This window comes from Anomaloglossus baeobatrachus, chromosome 3 (genome assembly GCF_048569485.1).
Source record: "Anomaloglossus baeobatrachus isolate aAnoBae1 chromosome 3, aAnoBae1.hap1, whole genome shotgun sequence".
Classification (NCBI taxonomy): Eukaryota; Metazoa; Chordata; class Amphibia; order Anura; family Aromobatidae; genus Anomaloglossus; species Anomaloglossus baeobatrachus.
In genome coordinates this window covers 454,438,224-454,462,332 of record NC_134355.1, presented here as the reverse complement: position 1 = coordinate 454,462,332, position 24,109 = coordinate 454,438,224, and the positions used below count along the sequence as shown (strand labels likewise).

At 41.7% G+C, this 24,109-nt stretch overlaps 1 protein-coding gene across 1 annotated transcript in view; it reads left to right on the top strand.

Annotated features, from left to right (window-relative positions):
- The window catches only part of LOC142297271 (putative cation-transporting ATPase 13A5), a gene marked incomplete at its 5' end in the record, with an annotated part of 197,502 nt that overhangs the window by 104,491 nt on the left and 68,902 nt on the right, over positions 1-24,109 (top strand). Inside the window, 5 exons of the mRNA XM_075341526.1 lie at positions 2,088-2,149; positions 2,412-2,562; positions 6,118-6,204; positions 22,885-23,041; positions 23,595-23,712. Coding sequence (XP_075197641.1) covers positions 2,088-2,149; positions 2,412-2,562; positions 6,118-6,204; positions 22,885-23,041; positions 23,595-23,712 — 575 coding nt within the window. The remainder of the gene's footprint in view (positions 1-2,087; positions 2,150-2,411; positions 2,563-6,117; positions 6,205-22,884; positions 23,042-23,594; positions 23,713-24,109) is intronic.

Here is a 24,109-nt window from a genome sequence, read left to right as displayed (position 1 = left end):
ACCAGACAACATGTGGTCTAAGGAACTCTCAATTGAGGTGAAGCAAAACATCCTGAGGCTGAAAAAAAAGAAAAACTCCATCAGAGAGATAGCAGACATGCTTGGAGTAGCAAAATCAACAGTCGGGTACATTCTAAGAAAAAAGGAATTGACTGGTGAGCTTGGGAACTCAAAAAGGCCAGGGCGTCCACGGATGACAACAGTGGTGGATGATCGCCGCATACTTTCTTTGGTGAAGAAGAACCCGTTCACAACATCAACTGAAGTCCAGAACACTCTCAGTGAAGTAGGTGTATCTGTCTCTAAGTCAACAGTAAAGAGAAGACTCCATGAAAGTAAATACAAAGGGTTCACATCTAGATGCAAACCATTCATCAATTCCAAAAATAGACAGGCCAGAGTTAAATTTGCTGAAAAACACCTCATGATGCCAGCTCAGTTCTGGAAAAGTATTCTATGGACAGATGAGACAAAGATCAACCTGTACCAGAATGATGGGGAGAAAAAAGTTTGGAGAAGAAAGGGAACGGCACATGATCCAAGGCACACCACATCCTCTGTAAAACATGGTGGAGGCAACGTGATGGCATGGGCATGCATGGATTTCAATGGCACTGGGTCACTTGTGTTTATTGATGACATAACAGCAGACAAGAGTAGCCGGATGAATTCTGAAGTGTACCGGGATATACTTTCAGCCCAGATTCAGCCAAATGCCGCAAAGTTGATCGGATGGCGCTTCATAGTACAGATGGACAATGACCCCAAGCATACAGCCAAAGCTACCCAGGAGTTCATGAGTGCTAAAAAGTGGAACATTCTGCAATGGCCAAGTCAATCACCAGATCTTAACCCAATTGAGCATGCATTTCACTTGCTCAAATCCAGACTTAAGACGGAAAGATCCACAAACAAGCAAGACCTGAAGGCTGCGGCTGTAAAGGCCTGGCAAAGCATTAAGAAGGAGGAAACCCAGCGTTTGGTGATGTCCATGGGTTCCAGACTTAAGGCAGTGATTGCCTCCAAAGGATTCGCAACAAAATATTGAAAATAAAAATATTTTGTTTGGGTTTGGTTTATTTGTCCAATTACTTTTGACCTCCTAAAATGTGGAGTGTTTGTAAAGAAATGTGTACAATTCCTACAATTTCTATCAGATATTTTTGTTCAAACCTTCAAATTAAACGTTACAATCTGCACTTGAATTCTGTTATAGAGGTTTAATTTCAAATCCAATGTGGTGGCATGCAGAGCCCAACTCGCGAAAATTGTGTCACTGTCCAAATATTTCTGGACCTAACTGTACATGGTTGGTATACACCATCATATTCCCTGCAGGCACTGTTCTTTGCCTGACCAGCTTGCTGCAGCATCTGCCTCTTGTTGTTGAGTCTTTTCCTGGCTATGGGGAGGTGCAGACAGACTCTGCAGAAGTTTGTGTTCTCTGTGTCTTGCAGTGTGTTTTTTCCCTTGCCAATCTCATGCCAGCACTCGGTTTTAAAGGCAGACATTCCCTCCACATAGGTTTCTGACCATTATTTTCTGCTTGCTTGCAAGTTCTGTCTGTTTTGTCTGTCTATTTGGTGCTAGCAAGCTGTTTGCTTTGTCTGTCCACCTGATCTAAAGTATAAGTTGCTGTTTGCCTTTAGGGCGCTGTATGTTTGGTTTAGTCTTTTGCCCTGGCTTTCCTCCTGTTTGTCCTGATCTGTCTTCATCTGTCTTTGTCTGTTTCCTGTACCTGTCTGTTTGTCCCATCTTTGGACTGTTGTGTCCATATCTCTGGGTTCTGCCTTCCGTCCCCTGCAGCCTAACCCTTCAGACAGCTGCTGCAGGCCTGTGAACTGCTCTGGATTGGCACCTGGTGACAACCTGAGGCTCAAATCTATCCTCCCCATCAGTGGCCCTATCAAAAATCAGTTAGCCACTTATTTATACCCCGCCAGCGTAAACCCAGAACTGTGGTGCAGTGGGTCCACATCCCATCAGTCATCACAGACAACATGTGCCTGTATTACTTACCTGAAAGTGACCTTGGATCCAAAATATTTCCACATCACCAATAAATGTTTCAATTAATTTCCATATAGACTGGCACTTTGACAGAAGACGTCTTGGATTTGTACGGTGTTCTTCCTTGTGAGAAAAGCTGGTAAGTTTTAGTCAACAAAACAAGATCAATTTATGGCCAATGCAATAATTGAATGGCAGAACATTTACGATACTTTGTTATTTTTAATCAATAAACTGTGTTTTAAGTGAGCCCTACAGGACCCCCCTCATTCCACCTAACCCGTTCTATACCCCGGTGTCTGCTGTATTTACTATTTTGATATTTTTTATTTTTTATATAGAAAATCATAATATTAAAATTAGATTAAACAATTTTATGTGCTCCAACATATATTTTTTAGTTTTCAGGATATGACATTTTTCACTTCTTCTAATAATCTATACTGGTGTCCAATACTTCAAGCAATGACAAGTTGCCATTCGCTTATCACATTGGATGGAAAATTACTGGGAGATCCATTGGACCTAAAGATGTTTGATGGAACAGGTTGGGTAAGTCCCATATGAAAAACAAATTTATATGTTAACATTTTATAAGATTATACCAATTGCTTTATTTTATACACCCATGAACAACGCCAATTGTAAAAAATTAAGACACTGTGTAAATAGTAAATAAATCAAGAATGCAATGTTTTAGGAATCTTTTATAGCCATTATTCACATCAGAACATTAAAAACAGTAGATTAAAGACATTTTTCCTTTTCATTAAAACAAAAAGCAATTTAGAAATTGATGGCTGCTACAAATTTCATAAAAGTTTGGACAAGGTGAACAAAAAGCTGTAAAAGAAAATGAACTAATGAAAAACAGCTGGAAGGTGTTGGAGTGTGATGGAGAAACAGAGTCTCTCAGGGTAAATATGGTCAGGGGTTCCCCAATCTGTGCCTAAAAATTGTGGAAGAATTTAAAAAAAATGACTCCAAGGTAAAATTGCAAAAACTATCAACATCCCATTATCTACAGTACATGACATCATCAAAGGACTCAAAGATTCAGGAGAAATTTATATGCACAAGGGACAACCTGACGGTCTAGATCACAATATTGGAAGCTTGTGTTCTAGACCGTCAGGTGTTGATTAAAGGTTTTTTTGAGTCTTTTAGTGACTGCAGACTCATGAATCCTTACAGTGTGCACAATCTTAGTGTCGGCGCTAGGAGCAGGCAGTCATGGGACTAAAAGTATGCGATTTGTATACTTCTGGCCACATTCTGACTTGATGTGTTCGGCCTTACTCTATTCACTTGTATTAAGCGAGGCCATACAAGTCTAGTTTGCATGTATGCAAGTCACATACTTTTGATCATATATCTGCCCACTCCTGGTGCTGGTACCAGAGAATTCATACAGCATGCAGTGTGCATTCTGTAATGACCAGAGGTCCAAATGAGATCCAGCGAGTCATAGACTGAGGCCCAGGCAGAAATGTCACAAAACAGTATTTACTGGAAGGGATTTGGGAGAGGCTCCAAGGAAAAATACATTTACAATTACCCCCCAGTCACTGCTATACTTATCATACAAAGTCTATACATCATGGTCGGAGTGTTAACTCCAGAGATCCTTCCGATGTGTTTCACGAACTGCAGGAACAAATTTACCTAAGGATCACACATGGAACAAACAGCGACTCCCTAACACTTCAACAGACAAGGTGTAAATTCAATGGGTGTAACTTAGTGAGGGTGTCTGGAATTAACACACCAGCTTATAATTTACCAATACTAAATGTCACTAAAGCAAGCGGAACCTACGAATGCTTTAACTGCTTTGATACCTAGGGATCAATAGTGGTACCGTGATACTGATGGAGTCCGACACAGGCCTGTGGTACATCCCGGCTGCTGCCACACCAGTAGTCTCCGGCACTAAAACCCATGAGGAGGAATCACTAGTCGCACAAAATTAAAAGAGTCTTTGACACCCTGGCCAGGCCAGGGAGTCACAGATAGGCCCCAACACTACACCTTTCCCTCACAGGTGACATCAGCCAACCTTAAAACCCTAGTCACCCCCCTCAGCGCTAGATGGACACACCAGGGGGTGGAACCAGGCGGTTGGAAGATGCCCACCAAGGAGTCTAAACAGCACGGGGCAGGAAAGTAAACAGTCTGAGAGTGAGTGTTAGAGTTCAAGTTGGAGAGGAAGTTGGGCTGGACCTGTGTCCAGCTCCAGCAGAGGCGAATACCCCAAGTTGAATGGCACCAGGGTAAGAGCCCTGGTGCCTGTGGCTAGGAGGTACACGGCGGTCTCCGTCTGCAGGAGTCGGAAAGACGGCTCGGTGAAACCAAGGTGGACCGGGACAGGGTAGTAGCCCGCCGGTACTGACCCGGGGAACCAACTCGGAAACCAGAGCACACAGGGGGGTACTCGGACCCTGAAGCCTGGACCAGAAGTGACTGGAACCGGTTAGTTTACCGATTGAGGCCAGGACTAGAGGTCCTGTCCCACCCAAAGTACCTATTAGAAGACAACAGCCCACCGAGGGGGATAGAAGGCCACCGCCAGGGCTCAGAGATCCTATGGGCCAGCGTCTGTGGGCAAGGGCTCCTTAGGCCACATCCAGCTGGGAGCGGACTCCTGAAGTTGCAAGCATAGGCAGTCCACCATCTTACAAAGGTGCAGGAGAAAGACAGAGACCACCAGCCGGGTGGGGGACCAGAACGCAGCCACCTGCGGGCTACGACCACCATCACCTTGGTTTACCAGAGACTCGTGTGTTTCCTTCAATAGTGAGTACACCAGCACCCTGTGGCCGCCCATCTCCCTGTATCAAATCCCAATGGGTCCCGGGGCCACCATCCCTGCCCATAGAGGGGTTAACCGCTTGCTGCATAACATCTCCCTCGGGTGCCCTGTAACTGGAACGGTGGTGTCCAACCTCACCACATACCGTTGGTGGCGTCACGAACGTCATACGGCTCAGCCCGTACATATACGTCCTACATCCACCACTATAACCCGCCTTTTTGATCGAAGTGACCGCGAGACCCCCAAGTCCGGAGATTCTCGAGCCACCCACTGAAGGTCCGGATCCGAGCAGCTCGGCTGCTGAGAGCGGAGCGGCACAAGTCCATGTCTCTGCCTGCAGCAGGGCTCTGCACACTCTCGAACACTGTCCACTCTCAGTTCTGCAGGATTCAAAGCACTACTCAGGGTGTCACAAATGCTCCTCTCCAAGCTCCTTCTTTTCAGGCAACTGTTCACTTGGTGGCTCAGGGTCCCGGCTGTTTGACCAATCAGCCACCATCCTCCAAAAAGCTCTCAGCTCCTCAAAAACTTGCTGGAAATCCTTCTGCTTTGTTTCCTGCACTTCTCTCCTCACAGCACAGCCACTGTCCTCCCTCACAAGCAGGCCTCCACCTTTGGCAGGGAGGAGTTTCCCAGGTCCTGTAGCTTCTACAGCTCTTTCCACACATATGAAGTCACAAACAGGCATGTCATTTGCAGCACTCTGCAGCCTGTTACACATTCTATGAAAATGTATAGTTTCATAGTTGTTGAGGTTGAAAGTCTATCAAGTTTCACCTATAACCTAACATTTTGATCCAGAGTAAGGCAAAAACCCCATGAGGCAGATACTAACTGCCCATTATTAGGGGTAAAATTCTTTCATAACTTTAATACGCAATCAGACTTGTTCCCTGGATCAATGGCCTTCACAGAATTTAGAGCCCATATCCTGCAATATTATATTTTTCCAGGCCTCCTTGTTCTTTTCATTGATAAAATATATTAAAATTAATAGGATTAAAATACAGAAAGGTACCTCACAATGGAGGGACCTGGACATCAACAACATATGTAAACAAGTTAAATAAGTTGCCAGGTATAGCATTGTGTATCTGGATCACTTTATATCCACCTCCTAGTGGAGGCTATTAGCCCACAGTTAACATGCCCCCTGAGGAAGTCATACGATGTTCACGATGTGCACCGAAATATAGCCAGTGGCTGATACATAGTGATAAACTGAAACAAGGCATGAATGTTTTTTTATGGGAATAACCCCTTAATAAATCTGAATTTATTTTTTTGAACAGGAACTTGAAGATTACGATGTAAAAATAAGAGAAAATGATCCATGTAATAGCTGCACAATGGTAAAACCTGGACCTAAGGCTGCAAAGGCAAGTTAATTGTATTTCTCTATCATTGTTTTCATAATGTTTTTTAGAAAATGATTAGCCTGTTGTATGTGAGCCTCATTATGTTTTTGCCTTTAATATCATTAGTAAAAAATGGAAGGTTCAGCCCAGCCAGGTATGAATAAATAAATAATAATAATAATAATAATAATAATAATAATAGATACAAACCACTCCCATCAGATTTCCCTCTTTGAATATGAACATTAGGATGTTGACTATGTGAACACTGCAGCCAATCGCTAACAGTAGTGGTCTTTGCTTATTCACCACTGTGGCCAGTGATTAGCTGGAGAAGTCACATGCTTCTCATTAACAAAAAAGACAGACACACATTGTGTGAGATCAATAAGTAAATATAAATATTTTTATCTTACACCATGTTTGGCTGTTTGTTTTTTAAAAGGGGTATAATGAAGATTAATATTAAATGCATATTACGGACAAGGCCACTTGGCCTTAAAGATTAGCAGTCCTCAATCAAGCAGCCATTTTGCTTTCAACACTACCTGAACCCTTTTGGACATGCTCTCAATCAGATTTAAGCATGTCTCGACCAAAATCTGATCCCAGGTTTCTTCTACACATTCCCAATGTTGGTGCATACTGGTCAACTGACTTGGGTATGTATACAGATTTTTCTTCCACTCTTCCCACAAGTGTTCTATTAGGTTGAGGTCTGTGGGGGCCAATACAGCATGTCTACTTCATTGTCATTCAACCATTTCTTCACCAATCTTGATGTATGCCTTGGGTCTTTGGGGTCTTTGTCTTGATAGACCACTATCATCCTTTTCATGCCCATAGAACTTGAGTGTACGCAGTAACTCATCCTTTAGCATACACACATATAGCTCAGCATTGAGACCACAATCGATCCTAGTAAAGTATGCAAAGCTATTATGATCCAGTAACCGTGAAAGATTACAAAAAACTCCCATTGGTGAAAAAACACCAAGAAACAGGAGTAGTTGACCGCAATCCCCTGACTACCAGACCACACTAGAAGTAGCTGAGGAGCGTTCCTAAAAACCTAGACGCCACATCACAGCCTGAGAAACTAGCTACGCCTCACAGAATGAAAAGAGGAAATCTATCTTGCCTCAGAGCAGTCCCCAAAGGAGTAGGTAGCCCCCACATACAAAGATTACGGTGATATAGGAAAACACAATACTCAGGAAAAATAGATTTAGCAAAGGTGAGGCCCAACTAACTTGATACAAAGAAAAGGAAAAGAACTAATTGTGGTCAGTGCAAAATACCAAACTCCCGATAGTAAAAATGACAGGTCATACAACCTCACGCCCACTATGTCAGGTACTCCTGTAAACAATAGGAGAACAAAATACCAAAAGAACACAAAATACAGAAGCGCAAATAATCAAATCAGACAGGGATAAAAAATCTCTTTTCCTGCAGGAGAGCCTGCACAGGGGAAACCCCCTTGCTCACAACACAATTGAAACAAAACTTCACCTGTAAGAAAACAGATATACAGCAAAACAAGGAAAAAAAACACCCTAAGGTGTAAATCAGAAAGCAAGGCAAAATCTGAAACTTATCTGCAGAAGTCTTGCTCATGGATACAGGGAAGGACAAATCTCCAGGCCAGGAACAGAGGCAGAGGAAAATACAATTATAATTGGCACCCACAGGGCAGAAAGTGCTCTCCTATATATACTAGACTTCTCTGCAATAGGACTTCCCCAATTCCCAATTAACACCGACACATGTCACAAGCTCAAATTCAACTCCACTATTATTCCTGGCCACCAGAGGGAGCACCAGAACAGCACCCACACAGACGACATTCACAACAGTACCCCGCCTTGAGTAGTCACCGAACCCTCACCAGAACCACTGGATCTGTCAGGATGGGCATGGTGGAAGGCATGAACCAATCCGTCAGCATGAATGTCAGAGGCAAAAACCCAAGAATTGTCCTCCAGTCCTGACCATAACCCTTCCGCTTAACAAGATACTGGAATTTTCACCTAGCAAAACGAACTACTCTCTCCACATGTTTTTTCAACAAAGAGTAATGAAAAACATTGGGGATTAAGAATCTCCAAAATCATATAAGGCCCAATAAATCTAGGCTTAATTTTAGGAGAGGAAACTCTCATAGGAACATTCCTGGAGGATAATCAAAACAATTTCCCCCACTTTAAACCAGGGACCAGCTGTCCTACGCCGGTTGGCAAACCTTTTAGCATTCTCCTGGGACTGAAACAACCAACAAGAATGTGCACAACCAGGCTTGGATCTGGAACAAATCCTACAAGACTGCATGAAACTCCTGACATCTTGAGACAAGGAAGGCCACCAAAATGATCCACTCACAAGATCCCCTTAAAGGATGACCAGCCAATACAGAACAATGAATCTCCGACAGAACTCTAGTCCTCCATTGATCAGGAACATAAAGCTTCCCCACAGGACATCTCTCAGGTTTGTCCCCCTGAAATCTCTGAAGTGCTAACCTTAAGGCTATGTGCGCACGTTGCGTTTTGCATGCAGTTACGCTGCGATCTGCACCGCAGCGTAACTGCATCCCCAGCATAATCTATGAAGATTATGCAGGAGACGTGCGCACGTGGTGTATTAGAGCGCAGCGCTTCGGCTGCTGCCCGAAGTGCATGTTCTAAGAAGTGACATGTCACTTATTTCGTGCGTTCTGCATGCATCCCCAGCTCTGTCCATGGGAGAGGCTGCACTCAGAGTGCATGGAATTGGCTTTTTTTTTTTTCATTATTGACTCTTTCTGCAGCGATTTGAAGCGCACGTGTGCTGTTCAAATCGCTGCAGAAATTTCTGCAGGTACGGAACGCTATGTGCGCACATAGCCTAAATCAGGCAAAATAGTGGATACGACGACAACTTCATTCAGGATGTTAGATGGCTCCACAACATCCAGAAAATCAGCAGAGAAACTCCTAGAGAGAGCAGCAGCTTTAATATTCTTAGTGCCCGGAAGAAAAGAGACCACAAAATTGAAACGTGTAAAAAATAGAGCCCACCTAGCCTGCCTAGGATTCAGTCTCTTGGCATATTCAAGGTAGGTCAGATTCTTACGATTAGTGAGAACCACAATTTGATGTCTCGCCCCCTCCAGCCAGTGTCTCCATTCCTCAAAGGCCCACTTCATTGCCAATAATTCCCGATTACAACACCATAATTTCGTTCAGATGGAGAACATTTCCAAGAGAAGAAGGCACAAGGCTTAAGCTTGGAAGTATTAAGATCTCTTTGAGCCAAAACGGCTCCTGCTCCAATCTCTGAGGCATCTATGTCCACTTGAAATGGAAGAGAAACATCAGGTTGCTGCAGGACTGGGGCAGAAGTGAACCTCTTTTTAGGCTCTTGGAAGGCCATAATTGCATCTGAAGTCCAATTCCCAACATCAGCTCCCTTATTGATCAAATCAGTCAAGGGCTTAACCACACTCGAGAAATTACCTATAAACTTACGATACAAATTGGCAAAACCCAAAATTTTTTGAAGGGATTTCAAAGAGGTTGGCTGAACCCAATCATGAATGGCCCAAACCCTGACCAGATCCACCTTCATAAAAGCCGGGAACAAAACAAACCGACAAAAAAAACCCTCTGCACGCCTAAGAGACATTTCGATCAATTAACGAATAATGAGTGTTCCCTAAGTATCTGAAAAACCTTCCGGACCTACTGCACATGAGCATCCCAATCATCACAAAAAATCAAGATCAAGATATCATCCAAATAGATAATCGGGAATTTTCCAATTAGCTCCCAAAAAATATCATTCATGAATAATTGAAAGACGGAGGGGGCATTAGTGAGTCCAAAAGGCATCACTAGGTACTCAAAATGCCCCTCAGGGGTGTTAAAGGCCGTCTTCCATTCATCGCCCTCCTTAATTCGAATGAGATTATACGCTCCCCTATGATCAAGTTTCTTTAACCACTTAGTTCCCTTTACTCTGAAAAACAGATCTGACATCAAGGGTAATGGATACTGATATATTTTTTTTTTAATCAGATAATTTTTTTATTTTTCACCAAGTATACAAAACATGTGTTACATTTTCAGCAATAATGAGCAGAACTATAAACTTTCCCTCCCCAACATCCCCTCCCCCTCCCCCTTCAGCGTACATATTACCCATATCAATATCAAAGATCTTACATTTTAACCCTTCAATAGATATATTGGAATGTATAGAACTATCTCTGCCCATAGTCCAACATCTCCCAACTCTAATATTTATCCATATTTTTTAGTTACATAGTTACTTAGGTTGAAAAAAGACCTAGGTCCATCTAGTTCAACCTTCCTCCACCAGTTCTACATTTAGTCACTAAGTCATTTATAACCAACAATGTTTTGTGTACTGAGGAAATCATCCAGCCCTTTTTTAAAAGCTGTTATAGTATCTGCCATTACAACCTCTTGTGGTAGTGTATTCCACAGTCTGACCGCTCTAACTGTAAAGAACCCTTTCCTATTTAGGTGTCGGAATCGCTTTTCTTACACTCGCAGTGAGTGCCCCCTGGTCCTTAGTATTGTTTTTGGAAGAAATAAGTCATGTGCCAGTCCTTTATATTGACCACACATGTATTTATACATATAAATGAGATCTCCTCTGAGACGTCTTTTTTCTAAGCTAAACATATCTAACTTTTTCAACCTGCCATCATATGGGAGGCCTTCCATTCCTTGTAATAGTCTAGTTGCCCGCCTTTGAACTGACTCTAACTTCTGAATGTCCTTTTTAAAATGTGGAGCCCAAAACTGGATCCCGTATTCCAGATGTGGTCTTACAAGTGATTTATAGAGGGGTAACAATACGTTGGGATCACGGGATCTAATCTCTCTTTTTATACACCCTAAAATCTTGTTTGCTTTAGCAGCTGCTGCTTGACATTGAGTGCTGCTGCTCAGCTTATTTGTAATGAGAATACCCAAGTCCTTCTCCTGTTCTGTAGTCCCGAGTTTACTTCCATTTAATGTATACGCAGCTATAGGATTACTCCGTCCTAGGTGCATTACTTTACATTTATCAACATTAAATCTCATTTGCCAAGTATCTGCCCATTCTGACATCTTATCCAGATCTTTTTGTAATATTGTACTATCCAGGTCAGTTTTTAATATCCTACATAGTTTGGTGTCATCGGCAAAGACTGGCACTGTACTATCAATCCCATCCACAAGGTCATTAATAAAGAGAGTAAAAAGAATCGGTCCAAGCACAGATCCCTGCGGCACCCCACTGCTGACTATAGCCCATTTAGAGAATGTACCATTTATGACTACTCTTTGTTTCCTATCTCTTAGCCAATTCATTACCCAGTTGCATATTGTGTCCCCTAGTCCTTGCTTCTGGAGCTTTAGTATAAGGCTATTATGTGGTACAGTATCAAATGCCTTTGCAAAGTCCAAATAAATCACATCAGCTGCATTACCAATGTCCAGGTTTGAACTTACCCCCTCATAGAACCCCAACAGGTTGGTTAGACACGACTTATCTTTCATGAATCCATGTTGTTTGTCAGTTATCATATTATTTTCTGCAATATATTTTTGCATGTCATCCCTTAAAATGCCCTCAAAAACTTTGCATACTACTGATGTCAGGCTTACTGGACGGTAGTTGCCTGGATCTACCCTCTTACCTTTCTTAAATATCGGTACCACATCAGCAATCCTCCAATCCTGAGGCACCAACCCCGTTACAAGTGAGTCTAAAAAGATGAGATACAGCGGTCTGTCGATTACGGAGCTCAATTCCCTCAATATTCGTGGATGAATGCCATCTGGCCCTGGGGATTTGTCAATGTTTAATTTACTCAGACGTAGGCGTACTTCATCTTGTGTTAAATTAATTATATCTGGTGGTGGACTTTGATTTTTCACTTGTTGAATGATCCCTGGTACAGTCAGTTCCTTGGTGAATACAGATGAGAAATGCCTATTTAATATCTCAGTCTTTTGTTTGTCCTCTATAACTAACTTGTTATTATATTTTAAGGGTCCGATACTATCCTTTGTTTTCCTTTTGGCATTAATGTATTTATAAAAGATTTTGGGATTTATTTTAATGTCATTGGCGATTTTTGTTTCAGTAGCTAGTTTTGCTTGTTTGATTTCTTTTTTGCATTGCCTATTGATATCTTTATACTCCTGCAATGCTATTTCTGTATTCTCAGCCTTTAAGATTTTAAACGCCCTTTGTTTTTGTTTTATTATACTTTGTACAGTCTTATTTATCCATAGTGGTTTCTTTTTATTCCTGGACATTTTATTACCAGAGGGTATACGTTTTTTACAGGACTCTAGTAGTATATCCTTAAACTTACCCCATTTATGTTCGGTATCCCCAGTTACCATGACTCTGTCCCAATCTACACATTTAAGCTCTTCCCTTAATTTGTTGAAATCAGCTTTCCTAAAATTCCAGGTTTTAGCATTCCCCCTTTGAAATGTTCTATTGAATATTACGTCGAAGCTTACCATATTATGATCGCTGGTGCCCAAGTGCTCCCGGACCTGTAGATCTGAAATTGTATCCGGTCTATTTGACAGGACCAGATCTAGCAAATTATCTCCCCTGGTCGGTTCATCTACCATCTGAGAGAGGAAATGGTCTTGAATGGTAGATAAGAACTTACAGCTTTTAGCAGAACCAGAAGATTCTATGTCCCACTGTATGTCTGGATAGTTGAAATCCCCCATAATAAGAACCCGATTATTATTATTAGCTGCCTTTTCAATTTGTTCCAGCATTTCACCCTCTATTTGTTCAGGTATGTTAGGAGGCTTATAGCAAACTCCAATTAGCATTTTTCCATTATTCCCCTCCCCATGTACATTTACCCATACTGACTCTACATTGTTGCTGTTCCCCTCAATGTCATCATACAACACAGGTTTTAGGTTAGATTTGATAAATATACACACCCCACCACCTTTTTGGCCTTTCCTGTCCTTCCTAAATGTACTATAACCCTGTATGTTTGTCACCCAGTCATGGCTTTCATCCAGCCAGGTTTCCGTAATGCCCACCACATCATAATCCATGGTTGACATAAGAGTCTCCAATTCATTCATTTTGTTTGCAAGACTTCTTGCATTTGCCAGTAGACATTTAATCCTATTAACACCTTTATTACTCCTAGCCTCCCTACGTTCCTTGCATGTCCCATCCCCCCATAATCCTTCATTGACCCCTACCATCTCACTGTCTCTATCTGCTCTATCTATCCCCTTTTTTGCTCCACTACCCTCCCTCCCATATTGCAACCACGGATTGCACAATCTATCAAAAAGTGCAAGTTGTTTCCTTTTCCCATATATGCTTCTCTCCATTCGAACAATATGATTAACATATGCGACAAATTCCCCTCTAGTCGGTGGGTCCCCCTTCATCCAGTGTTTTGCAATTACTAATGGATACTGATATTTAATAGTGATTTTATTAAGGAGATGATAGTCAATACAAGGTCTCAACGATCCATCCTTCTTGGATACAAAGAAAAAAACAGCACCCATAGGTGACGAGGATGGTCTAATATGACCTTTCTCCAATGACTCCTTAATATACAGTTAGGTCCAGAAATATTTGGACAGTGACACAATTTTCGCGAGTTGGGCTCTGCATGCCACCACATTGGATTTGAAATGAAACCTCTACAACAGAATTCAAGTGCAGATTGTAACGTTTAATTTGAAGGTTTGAACAAAAATATCTGATAGAAATTGTAGGAACTGTACACATTTCTTTACAAACACTCCACATTTTAGGAGGTCAAAAGTAATTGGACAAATAAACCAAACCCAAAAAAAAATTGTTATTTTCAATATTTTGTTGCGAATCCTTTGGAGGCACTCACTGCCTTAAGTCTGGAACCCATGGACATCACCAAACGCTGGGTTTCCTCCTTCTTAATGTTTTGCCAGGCCTTTACAGCTGCAGCCTTCAGGTCTTGCTTGTTTGTGGGTCTTTCCGTCTTAAGTCTGGATTTGAGCAAGTGAAATGCATGCTCAATTGGGTTAAGATCTGGTGATTGACTTGGCCATTGCAGAATGTTCCATTTTTTTGCACTCATGAACTCCTGGGTAGCTTTGGCTGTATGCTTGGGGTCATTGTCCATCTGTACTATGAAGCGCCGTCCGATAAACTTTGCGGCATTTGACTGAATCTGGGCTGAAAGTATATCCCGGTACACTTCAGAATTCATCCGGCTACTCTTGTCTGCTGTTATGTCATCAATAAACACAAGTGACCCAGTGCCATTGAAATCCATGCATGCCCATGCCATCACGTTGCCTCCACCATGTTTTACAGAGGATGTGGTGTGCCTTGGATCATGTGCCGTTCCCTTTCTTCTCCAAACTTTTTTCTTCCCATCATTCTGGTAAAGGTTGATCTTGGTCTCATCTGTCCATAGAATACTTTTCCAGAACTGAGCTGGCTTCATGAGGTGTTTTTCAGCAAATTTAACTCTGGCCTGTCTATTTTTGGAATTGATTAATGGTTTGCATCTAGATGTGAACCCTTTGTATTTACTTTCATGGACTCTTCTCTTTACTGTTGACCTAGAGACAGATACACCTACTTCACTGAGAGTGTTCTGGACTTCAGTTGATGTTGTGAACGGGTTCTTCTTCACCAAAGAAAGTATGCGGCGATCATCCACCACTGTTGTCATCCGTAGACGCCCAGGCCTTTTGAGTTCCCAAGCTTACCAGTCAATTCCTTTTTTCTCAGAATGTACCCAACTGTTGATTTTGCTACTCCAAGCATGTCTGCTATCTCTCTGATGGATTTTTTCTTTTTTTTCAGCCTCAGGATGTTCTGCTTCACCTCAATTGAGAGTTCCTTAGACCACATGTTGTCTGGTCACAGCAACAGCTTCCAAATGCAAAACCACACACCTGTAATCAACCCCAGACCTTTTAACTACTTCATTGATTACAAGTTAATGAGGGAGACGCCTTCAGAGTTAATTGCAGCCCTTAGAGTCCCTTGTCCAATTACTTTTGGTCCCTTGAAAAAGAGGAGGCTATGCATTACAGAGCTATGATTCTTAAACCCTTTCTCCGATTTGGATGTGAAAACTCTCATATTGCAGCTGGGAGTGTGCACTTTCAGCCCATATTATATATATAATTGTATTTCTGAACATGTTTTTGTAAACAGCTAAAATAACAAAACTTGTGTCACTGTCCAAATATTTCTGGACCTAACTGTAGGTTCTCATAGCATCATGCTCAGGAACAGACAGATTGAAGATCCGCCCGTTAGGAAACTTGCAACCTGGCACCAAGTCAATGGCACAATCACACTCACTGTGGGGGTAAGGGGGGGGACAAAGAATCAGAACCAGTCTCGTTAAACACATCAAGAAAATCAGACAAATATTCAGGTACATGATGCGGCGGGGAGGAAATAGACAGCACAGAAAGATCATTATGCACACATTGACAACTCCAACTAACCAAAGACAAGAATCTCCAATAAAGAACTGGATTATGGGTCTGCAGCCAAGGGAATCCCAGTACAAAAATATTGTGCAAGTTGTGTAATACTAAGAATTTACAATCCTCCTGATGAGCTGGCACAACCTTCATAGTTACCTGGGTCCAAAACTGGCGTTTATTTTCAGCTAAGGGAGTAGCATCAATGCCCCTTAAAGGAATAGGAGTCTGTAAAGGTACCATAGGAAAACCACAAGTCTTAGCAAAACCAAAATACATCAAGTTCAGGGCGGCTCCTGAATCAAGAAAGGCCATAGCCGAAAATAAGTATAAAATGTAAATTAGAGAGACAGACAAAAAAATGTAGGTTGCACAATACCCACAGTAGATAAACAAGCAAATCTCTTGTCCCGTTTAAGGCAGACAGAAATAGTGTGAGACATGTCACCACTGTAGAAACACAAATTATTTTTCTGTCTAAACCCCTGCCGCTCAGCATTAGACAACACCCTATCACACTGCATAGGCTCTGAAAACTGCTCCACAAGCAATACATCAGAACGCATGGTTTTACGCTTGCGTAAATGCCTATCAATCTGAATGGCCAAAGTCATAGAGGCATTGAGACCAGAAGGAGTAGGAAATCCCACCATAACATCCTTCACTGCATCCACGAGACCCTCACGAAAAAATGCCGCGAGAGCATCATCATTCCACGTGGTAAGGACCGCCCACTTTCTTAATTTATGACAAAAAACTTCAGCAGGATCCTGACCCTGAATCAACGCCATCAAGGCTTTCTCTGCTTGATCAAGAACATTGGGTTCATCATACAACAATACCAGGACCTGGAAAAAGGAATCCACATTAGCAAGAATCGGATCATCAGGAAAAAATGAAAAAGCCCAGTCCTAAGGGAAACCGCGCAACAAGGAGATGACAATCCGAACCTGCTGCATCGGACTCCCTGAGGACTTAGGCCTTAAGGCAAAAAACAATTTAGAATTATTTTTGAAGTTCAAAAATTTAGACCTATCCCCCGAAAACAATTCAGGAACAGGAATGTAGGTTCTAAAACATGATTCTGTCTAAGATACGCTGAAATTGCTTAGACCTCAGAGGAGAGATGCTCAACATGCTCAACCAACTGTTCTGTATCCGTGTCAACAAAAAATCTTCCATGGTACCCAAAGCATAAGAGGAAAAATAAATGGAGATAAAAAAAATATTTTTCCTTCTTTTGAGTACCTTTTTTCTTTTGTAGGCCGGTTATACTGTTATGATGAGGTAACTGTAGAAGATTACAAAAAACTCCCATTGGTGAAAAAAAAACAAGAAACAGGAGTAGCTGGGACCTGGGCTGACTGCAATTCCCTATCAGACCACACTAGAAGTAGCCGTGGAGTGTTCCTAAAAACTTAGACGCCACATCACAGCCTGAGAAACTAGCTACACCTCACAGAATGAAAAGAGGAAATCTACCTTGCCTCAGAGTAGTCTTCAAAGGACTAGGTAGCCCCCACATACAAAGATTACGGTGATATAGGAAAACACAATACTCAGATAGGAAAAATAGATTTGGCAAAGGTGAGGCCCAACTAACTTGATACAAAGAAAAGGAAAGGAACTGATTATGGTCAGTGCAAAATCCCTATAGAAAAAATACCAAATTCCTGATAGTAAAAATGGCCCTGGAGGTCATACGACCTCACCCCCACTATGTCAGGTACTCCTGTAAATAATGGAAGAACCAAATACCAAAAGAACAAAAAATACAGAAAAGCAAATAATCAAATCAGACAGGTATAAAAAAAACCTTTTCCTGCAGGAGAGCCAGCACAGGGGAAACCCCATGCTCACAACACAATTGAAACAAAACTTCACCTGTAAGAAAACAGATACACAGCAAAACAAGGGGAAAAAAACACCCTAAGGTGTAAACCTGAAAGTAAGGCAAAAACTGAAACTTATCTGCAGAAGTCTTGCTCAGGGATACAGGGAAGGATAAATCTCCAGGCCAGGAACAGTAGCAGAGGAAAATACAATTATAATCGGCGCCCGCAGGGCAAAAAGTGCTCTCCTATATAGACTTGTCTGCAATAGGACTTTCACAATTCCCAATTAACACCGACACCTGTCTGAGTCACAAGCACAGATTCAACTTCACCACCATTCCTGGCCACCAGAGGGAGCTCCAGAACAGCACCCACACAGTCAACATTCACAACACAATGCCTTTAGATGTTAATCAACCCCATATCATAATACTTCCTCCACTGAACTTGACAATTCCTTTAACTTATCAATCTCTTAGCCCCTTTTCTATTGTTTCTGCCCAACCCATTTGAACGCACCAAAGCTGAGTCTATTAACTTTCATCTTGTCTCTCCAAATCACCTGTTTACAGTCTTCTATTGTGCACTTTTCGTAGATTTTTGCAAACTCAGCGCTTCTTATGACAATATTGAAGACGATACTTCTTCAACTTTTTTCAGGCCACCATTCCAGACTCTTGTAACGTGCATCAAATGGTGATTGCATGTACATATATGATCTCACTATTACAAAGCATACGAGCCACCTGCACTACCTTACTTGTCACTCCAGAACCCATAGACCTTGTGATGTGCCAACTTGTTGACTGTGATATTTTGCCTGGATGTCCACCTCTTGGCTTTTGAATACATGGACATATTTAATTTCACATTCTTTCAACTGTTATGATACTCACATGATGCAGTTTGGCAATTTTATTGGCCAAGATACCACTATCGATGAGTTGGATGATGCTGTTTCTGTTTTGTTGGGAAATCTTCATGGCTGCTCCTCGATTCAAACTAGTGACCTTTCACTTGAGAATCAACCTAATAACACAATGAGCTGTTAAGTATAAGGGAATAGGTTATAATTTGCAGAATACAGGAAGAAAATTTTTTTCCACTACCAGGAGCAAAATGGTAACAATGCAGTAACATGACAAGAATCTGAATAATTAGTATGCTAATTAGTTGCAAGTCAAATTTATGTGTGATTGCTCTCAATGAGAGAAACAAAATTATAAGCTTATAGTTCTTATACCTTTTAATGGCTAACTAAAATAAAATAAATTATGTTACAAGCAAGCTTTCGAGACTCCTTACGTCTCTTAATCAGGCATGGTATGATAAAATATCTGAAGAAACACAAATATATACACAAACAGAGCAGAGGCAGTATAATAAAAGGACATTTAAATAAACCAACACTAACCTTAGAAAGGGAGTTCTTAATTAGCTTTGATTAGTGGTGTGAAAGTTTTATTGTCCCAATATAATGTAACATATATAAATATAATGGATGTGCTATTCTCCAACATCCCACATGAAGATGGATTAACCACCTGACAAATGTTTCTTGAAGCGAATGGGATCCCTTCTGAATCTGTATTAATACCAGATTTATCCTTACGCACAACTTTTTCTCTTTTGGCGAGGAGCCATATCTACAAGACACAGGAAGTGCTGTGGGCAGCAAAATGGCACAGCAGTATGCCAACCTTTTCATGGCTAAACTGGACTTTCTAGCATCCTGCTCCATCTAACCATTGGCCCATTTCTGTTACGTACAGTAGATGACATCTTAATAATCTGGACCGAGTCCATTGTTTGTAGGTAGGAAAACGTGCAAACTCGGCTATGTATCAAATACTTTTTTCCACATTTTATATCATTTTGAGATTAATGGTATTATTATTATTATTATTATTAACTTTAATATTATTAATACATCATTTATTCCATGGCGCTTTACATGTGAGAACGGGTATACATAATAGAGACAAGAACAATAATCATCAACAATACAAGGCACATATAGGCACAGGAAGTGAGCGGACCCAGCACATGAAGGCTCACAATTAAGGGATGAGTGAGGATACAGTAGGTGCGGGTGAAGATGTTCATGTGGTAATATAATGGAGTGACGGTTACTGTAGGTTGTAGGCTTGTCAGAAGAGGTGAGACTTCAGGTCCCTTTTGAATGTTTCCACGGTAAGAGAGAGTCGGATATGTTGGGTAGAGAGTTCCAGAGTATGGAGGATGCATGGGATTAAACTTGGATGTGATTGTGGGAAAAGGAGAGACAAGGGGAGTAGAGAAGGAGATGTTATGAGGATCGAAGGCTACATGCAGGAAAGTATCAGGATACTAGGTCACAGATGTACAGATGAGACAGGTTGTGGATAGTTTTGTATGTCATGGTTAGAGTTTTGAACTGGAGTTTTTGGGTGATGGGAAGCCAGTGAAGGGATTTGCAGAGAGTAGAGGTTGGGGCATAGAAGGGGAACAGATGGATTAGTTGGGCAGCATAGTTTAGAATAGATTGTAGGTTTACAAGAGTGTTAGAAGGGAGGCCAGTGAGCAGGGGATTGCAATAGTCCAAGTGGGAGATAATGAGGGCATGCACCAGTGTTTTGGAAGCCTCTTGGTTAAGGAATGTATGAATTCGGGAACTATTTTTGGGTTGGAGTTGGCAGGAGGTGAAGAGAGATTATATATGGGACTTGAAGGAGAGAGCTACCCCCAGGCAGCGAGCACGTGGAACTGGAAAGAGTGAGCAGCTATTGATGACTTTGATGGATAGCTCTGTTTGGGGGGTTGAGTGAGGAGGAGGAAAAATAATGAATTCTGTTATGTCCATGTTAAGTTTTAGAAATCGAGCAGAGAAAAAGGATGAAATAGCAGACAGAAATTGTGTGATTCTGATTAGAAAGGAGGTAATATCAGGTCCAGAGAGATAGATCTGCGCTATCATCAGCATAGAGATGATGCTGAAAGCTGTGAACCTCTATGAGCTGTCCCATGCTAAAGGTGTAGATGGAGAACAGCAGTGGTCAAAAAACTGAACCTTGGGGGACATCGACAGATAGGGGGTAAGATGAGGCGGTAGTGTGAGAGTGGAAGACTCTGAAAGTTTAGTCGGTTAGGTATGAGGAGATCTAAGATAGGGCCAAGTCTGTGATGCCCAGAGATGAGAAAATCTGAAGTAGAAGGGAATGGTCCACTGTGTCGAAGGCAGAGGACAGGTCCAGAATGAGAAGGATAGAATAGTGTCACTTGGCTTTGGCATTTCGTAGGTCACTAGTGACTTTAGTTAGGGCATTTTCAGTAAAATTATGAGATTGGAAGCCAGATTGCAGCTGGTCAAAGAGGGAGCAGGTGAATAGGTGGGAGGATAGCTTAAGATTGACATGCTGTTCCAGTAGTTTTGAGGAACACAGAGGAGGGGGCAAGGGAGGGATTTTTTAGGAAGGGTGTGATCGGGGCATGCTTAAAGCATGACGATAATACAACAGTTGTTGATAGGTTGAAGAGATGGGTTAGGGTGGGGACAAAGACTGTGGTGAGATTGAGGATGAGGTAGGACGTGAGCAGCTGAAGTGGACAGGTAGGGAGATATGATCTTGAGAGTAGAGAGGAAAAATTATCTTCTGGCATGGTGGAGAAGCTGGATTTGGAAGATGAGAGCTAAGTAGTTATGAGGAGGGAATGTGGGTTTTGTGGACCAAAGCTTACTCTGATGTTGTCAATTTTCTGCTTGAAGAAAGAAGCAAAGTCTTCAGCTAAGATGAGAAAAGAGGGAGGAGGCACCTGGAGATGGAGGAGAGAGTTGAAAGTGTTGAATAGCAGTTTTGAGTTGTGAGATAGGGACTATATGCAAGATAAGAAGTAGGTTTGTTTTGCATCAGTGAGTGTGGCCTTGAAAGTGGTGAGGGATTGTTTGTAAATAATTAAGTGTTCGGTGGAAAGAGACCTCTTCCATCTCCACTCAGCAATCCTGGTAGCCCGTCTCAGTTCTTTAGTCTGGATCATGTGCCAAGGTTGCCTGTTGATCTTGCAGATTTTGGTTTGCTTGAGGGGGTGGCCGATTTCAGCGCTGCACAAATTGTTGTATTATATAAATTGGCATCAACATTGTGTAAGGAAGCTATGTTTAGAAGAGGGAGAAGGGACTGAGAAAGTGAGTGTACATCAAGGTGTTTGAGATTTCTGCAAGTATGTGTGAGTTTTTGGAGTGGGGTTTTGTACTTGGAGAAGAGAGGGAAGAGAATGTAAGTAGGTTGTGGTCAGACAGGGGGAAAGGTGTGTTTGAGAGGTTAGATAGGGAACAGAGGTGGGTGAAGGGGAAGTCCAACATTTGGCGATCTTTTTGAATAGCTGCAGAGGACCATACAGTGAGGTCTAAGAAGAAAGTGAGCGTTAAACGTTTAGAGACAACTGAGTGGGAGGTAACAATGGGGATGTTGAAATCACCCATGATGATGGTGGGAATGTCAGTGGAAAGGAAATTAAGTAGCCAAGTGGTGAAGTGGTCAAGAACGGTTGTGGCTGGCCCTGAGGGACGGGAAATACCAGCTTAGATGGAGGTTAGATGGATAGTAGATGCAGACAGAGTGCACCTCAAAAGAGGGAAGAGTAACGGAGGGTGGCAGTGGAAATGCAAAGGAGCATTTTTTGGACAGGAGAAAACCAACTCCTCCATCGTGCTTGTAACTGGGGAACGGGAGTGAGAAAGTTAGAGACCACCATAAGAAAGTGCATCAGGATAGACTGTGTCAGAGGGACTGAGCCAAGTTTCAGTGATGTAAGGAAAGTAAAGATTGTTAGTTATGAAAACGTCATGGATATAGAAAAGTTTGTTGCAGACAGAGCGAGCGTTCCATAGAACTCCTGTTAGAGGCACTGGGGGGAGCGGATGAATGGGTATAAGGAGAGTAGGAGAGTGAAAATTTGTGATAGATTATGGATGTGGTTAGAAGTGACTGTGGAAATGGAGTGAGGAGGACCAGGATTTAGGGAGATATCATAAACAATGAGAAGTACAGAGACTGTTAGGTTTGAGCAGGAAAGGGCATGAGATGGCCTGTATGTGTCTGGAGACAGAGCATTTTATGTGGAGGAACAGACATGAGGAGAAGGTAAGATGGGAGTTGAGGCTAGAGGGAGAGATGACCAGTTCATTACTGGGCTTATGGATCAGGGGGGTTAGAAGGAAGTGAAGTATTACATGGGTGAAAGTGAAAAAACAAACAAACACATTGCTTAGAAGCACTATGTACCATTATTGTTTATAAACAATTTTATATGTTGCATTTTCTATAAGCAATACAAGATAATTCTTTTTTATTAACAGTTTCTCAAATTGTTATATCTGTATCAAGTAGGCACCAGTGGAAGGAATTCTCATTCTGCACCAGTTTCCGTTCTCCTCCACTTTACAGCGCATGTCTGTCATTGCCCAGATTATTGGAGAGAGTAATATGACATTGTTCATGAAGGGGGCACCTGAAAAGGTTGTGTGTTTTTGCAAACCAGAAACAGGTAACTACAAAGCATATACAGTAAAGCTAGAATAACTGATGTGTACTGAACATTATTTACAAATTTTTTTGTTGATACAATATTTAACATTTTTACGCTAGTTATGAAATTCAAAAATGTAGATACTTCAAAATGAGAATGTTTTCACAATACGTAAAATTGAATTCGTTATACAAATAGTTATGCAAATAATGGTCAACCTTTTACATAATTATATTACCCTTTCTGTGGTGCTATTTTGAGAACAGAAAGTAGGGCAATATAAACTTTAACTTTAGTGCCTCTTTGGACACTTATCTAATTTTATATGACCTATTGGTTCACTTTACGGCATTTCTTTCACCTAATTTGGAACAATTTTGCATGCATTCAACTATAAATATCCAATTACAATACAAAGGAAAGTGTATAAAGTCTGTGAATGATTTTCAGAAATATAAAATAAGATTTCTACCTAAATTTATGGATCTGTAATCATGAGTTGGAGTATTTTGCTAGTCTATACGGACACAGACAATTTTGATTTTCAGTATTTTTTCTAATTTCTTAATAGTTCCAGACAACTTCTCTCAGAGACTTGATTATTACACAGTACAAGGCTTTCGAGTAATTGGGCTAGCTTATCGGACACTGCAAAAAGAAGATCTGCCAAAGTCTTTTGACACCGACAGGTAACAATAACTTTCACATTTACTTCAGATTAAATCCCCAATTCTTTAAGACTAATATTGTATACCAGTCTTAAGCCTGCTTTACACGTTGCAATTTTGCATACAATATCGTATGTGATTTGCAACGCCCCATCGTATGTGCGCCACGTTCAATTTCTTGAACGTGCCGCACAGGCGATTCACCCCCGTCACACGTACTTACCTACCATACGACCTTGATGTGGGCGGCGAACGTCCACTTCCTGGAGTGGGAGGGACGTTCAGCGTCACATTGACGTCACGCGGCAGCCGGCCAATAGAAGCGGAGGGGTGGAGCTGAGCGGGACGTAAACATCCCGCCCACCTCCTTCCTTCCGCATTGTCGGCGGGAGCCGCGGACGAAGGTAAGCTGTCGTTC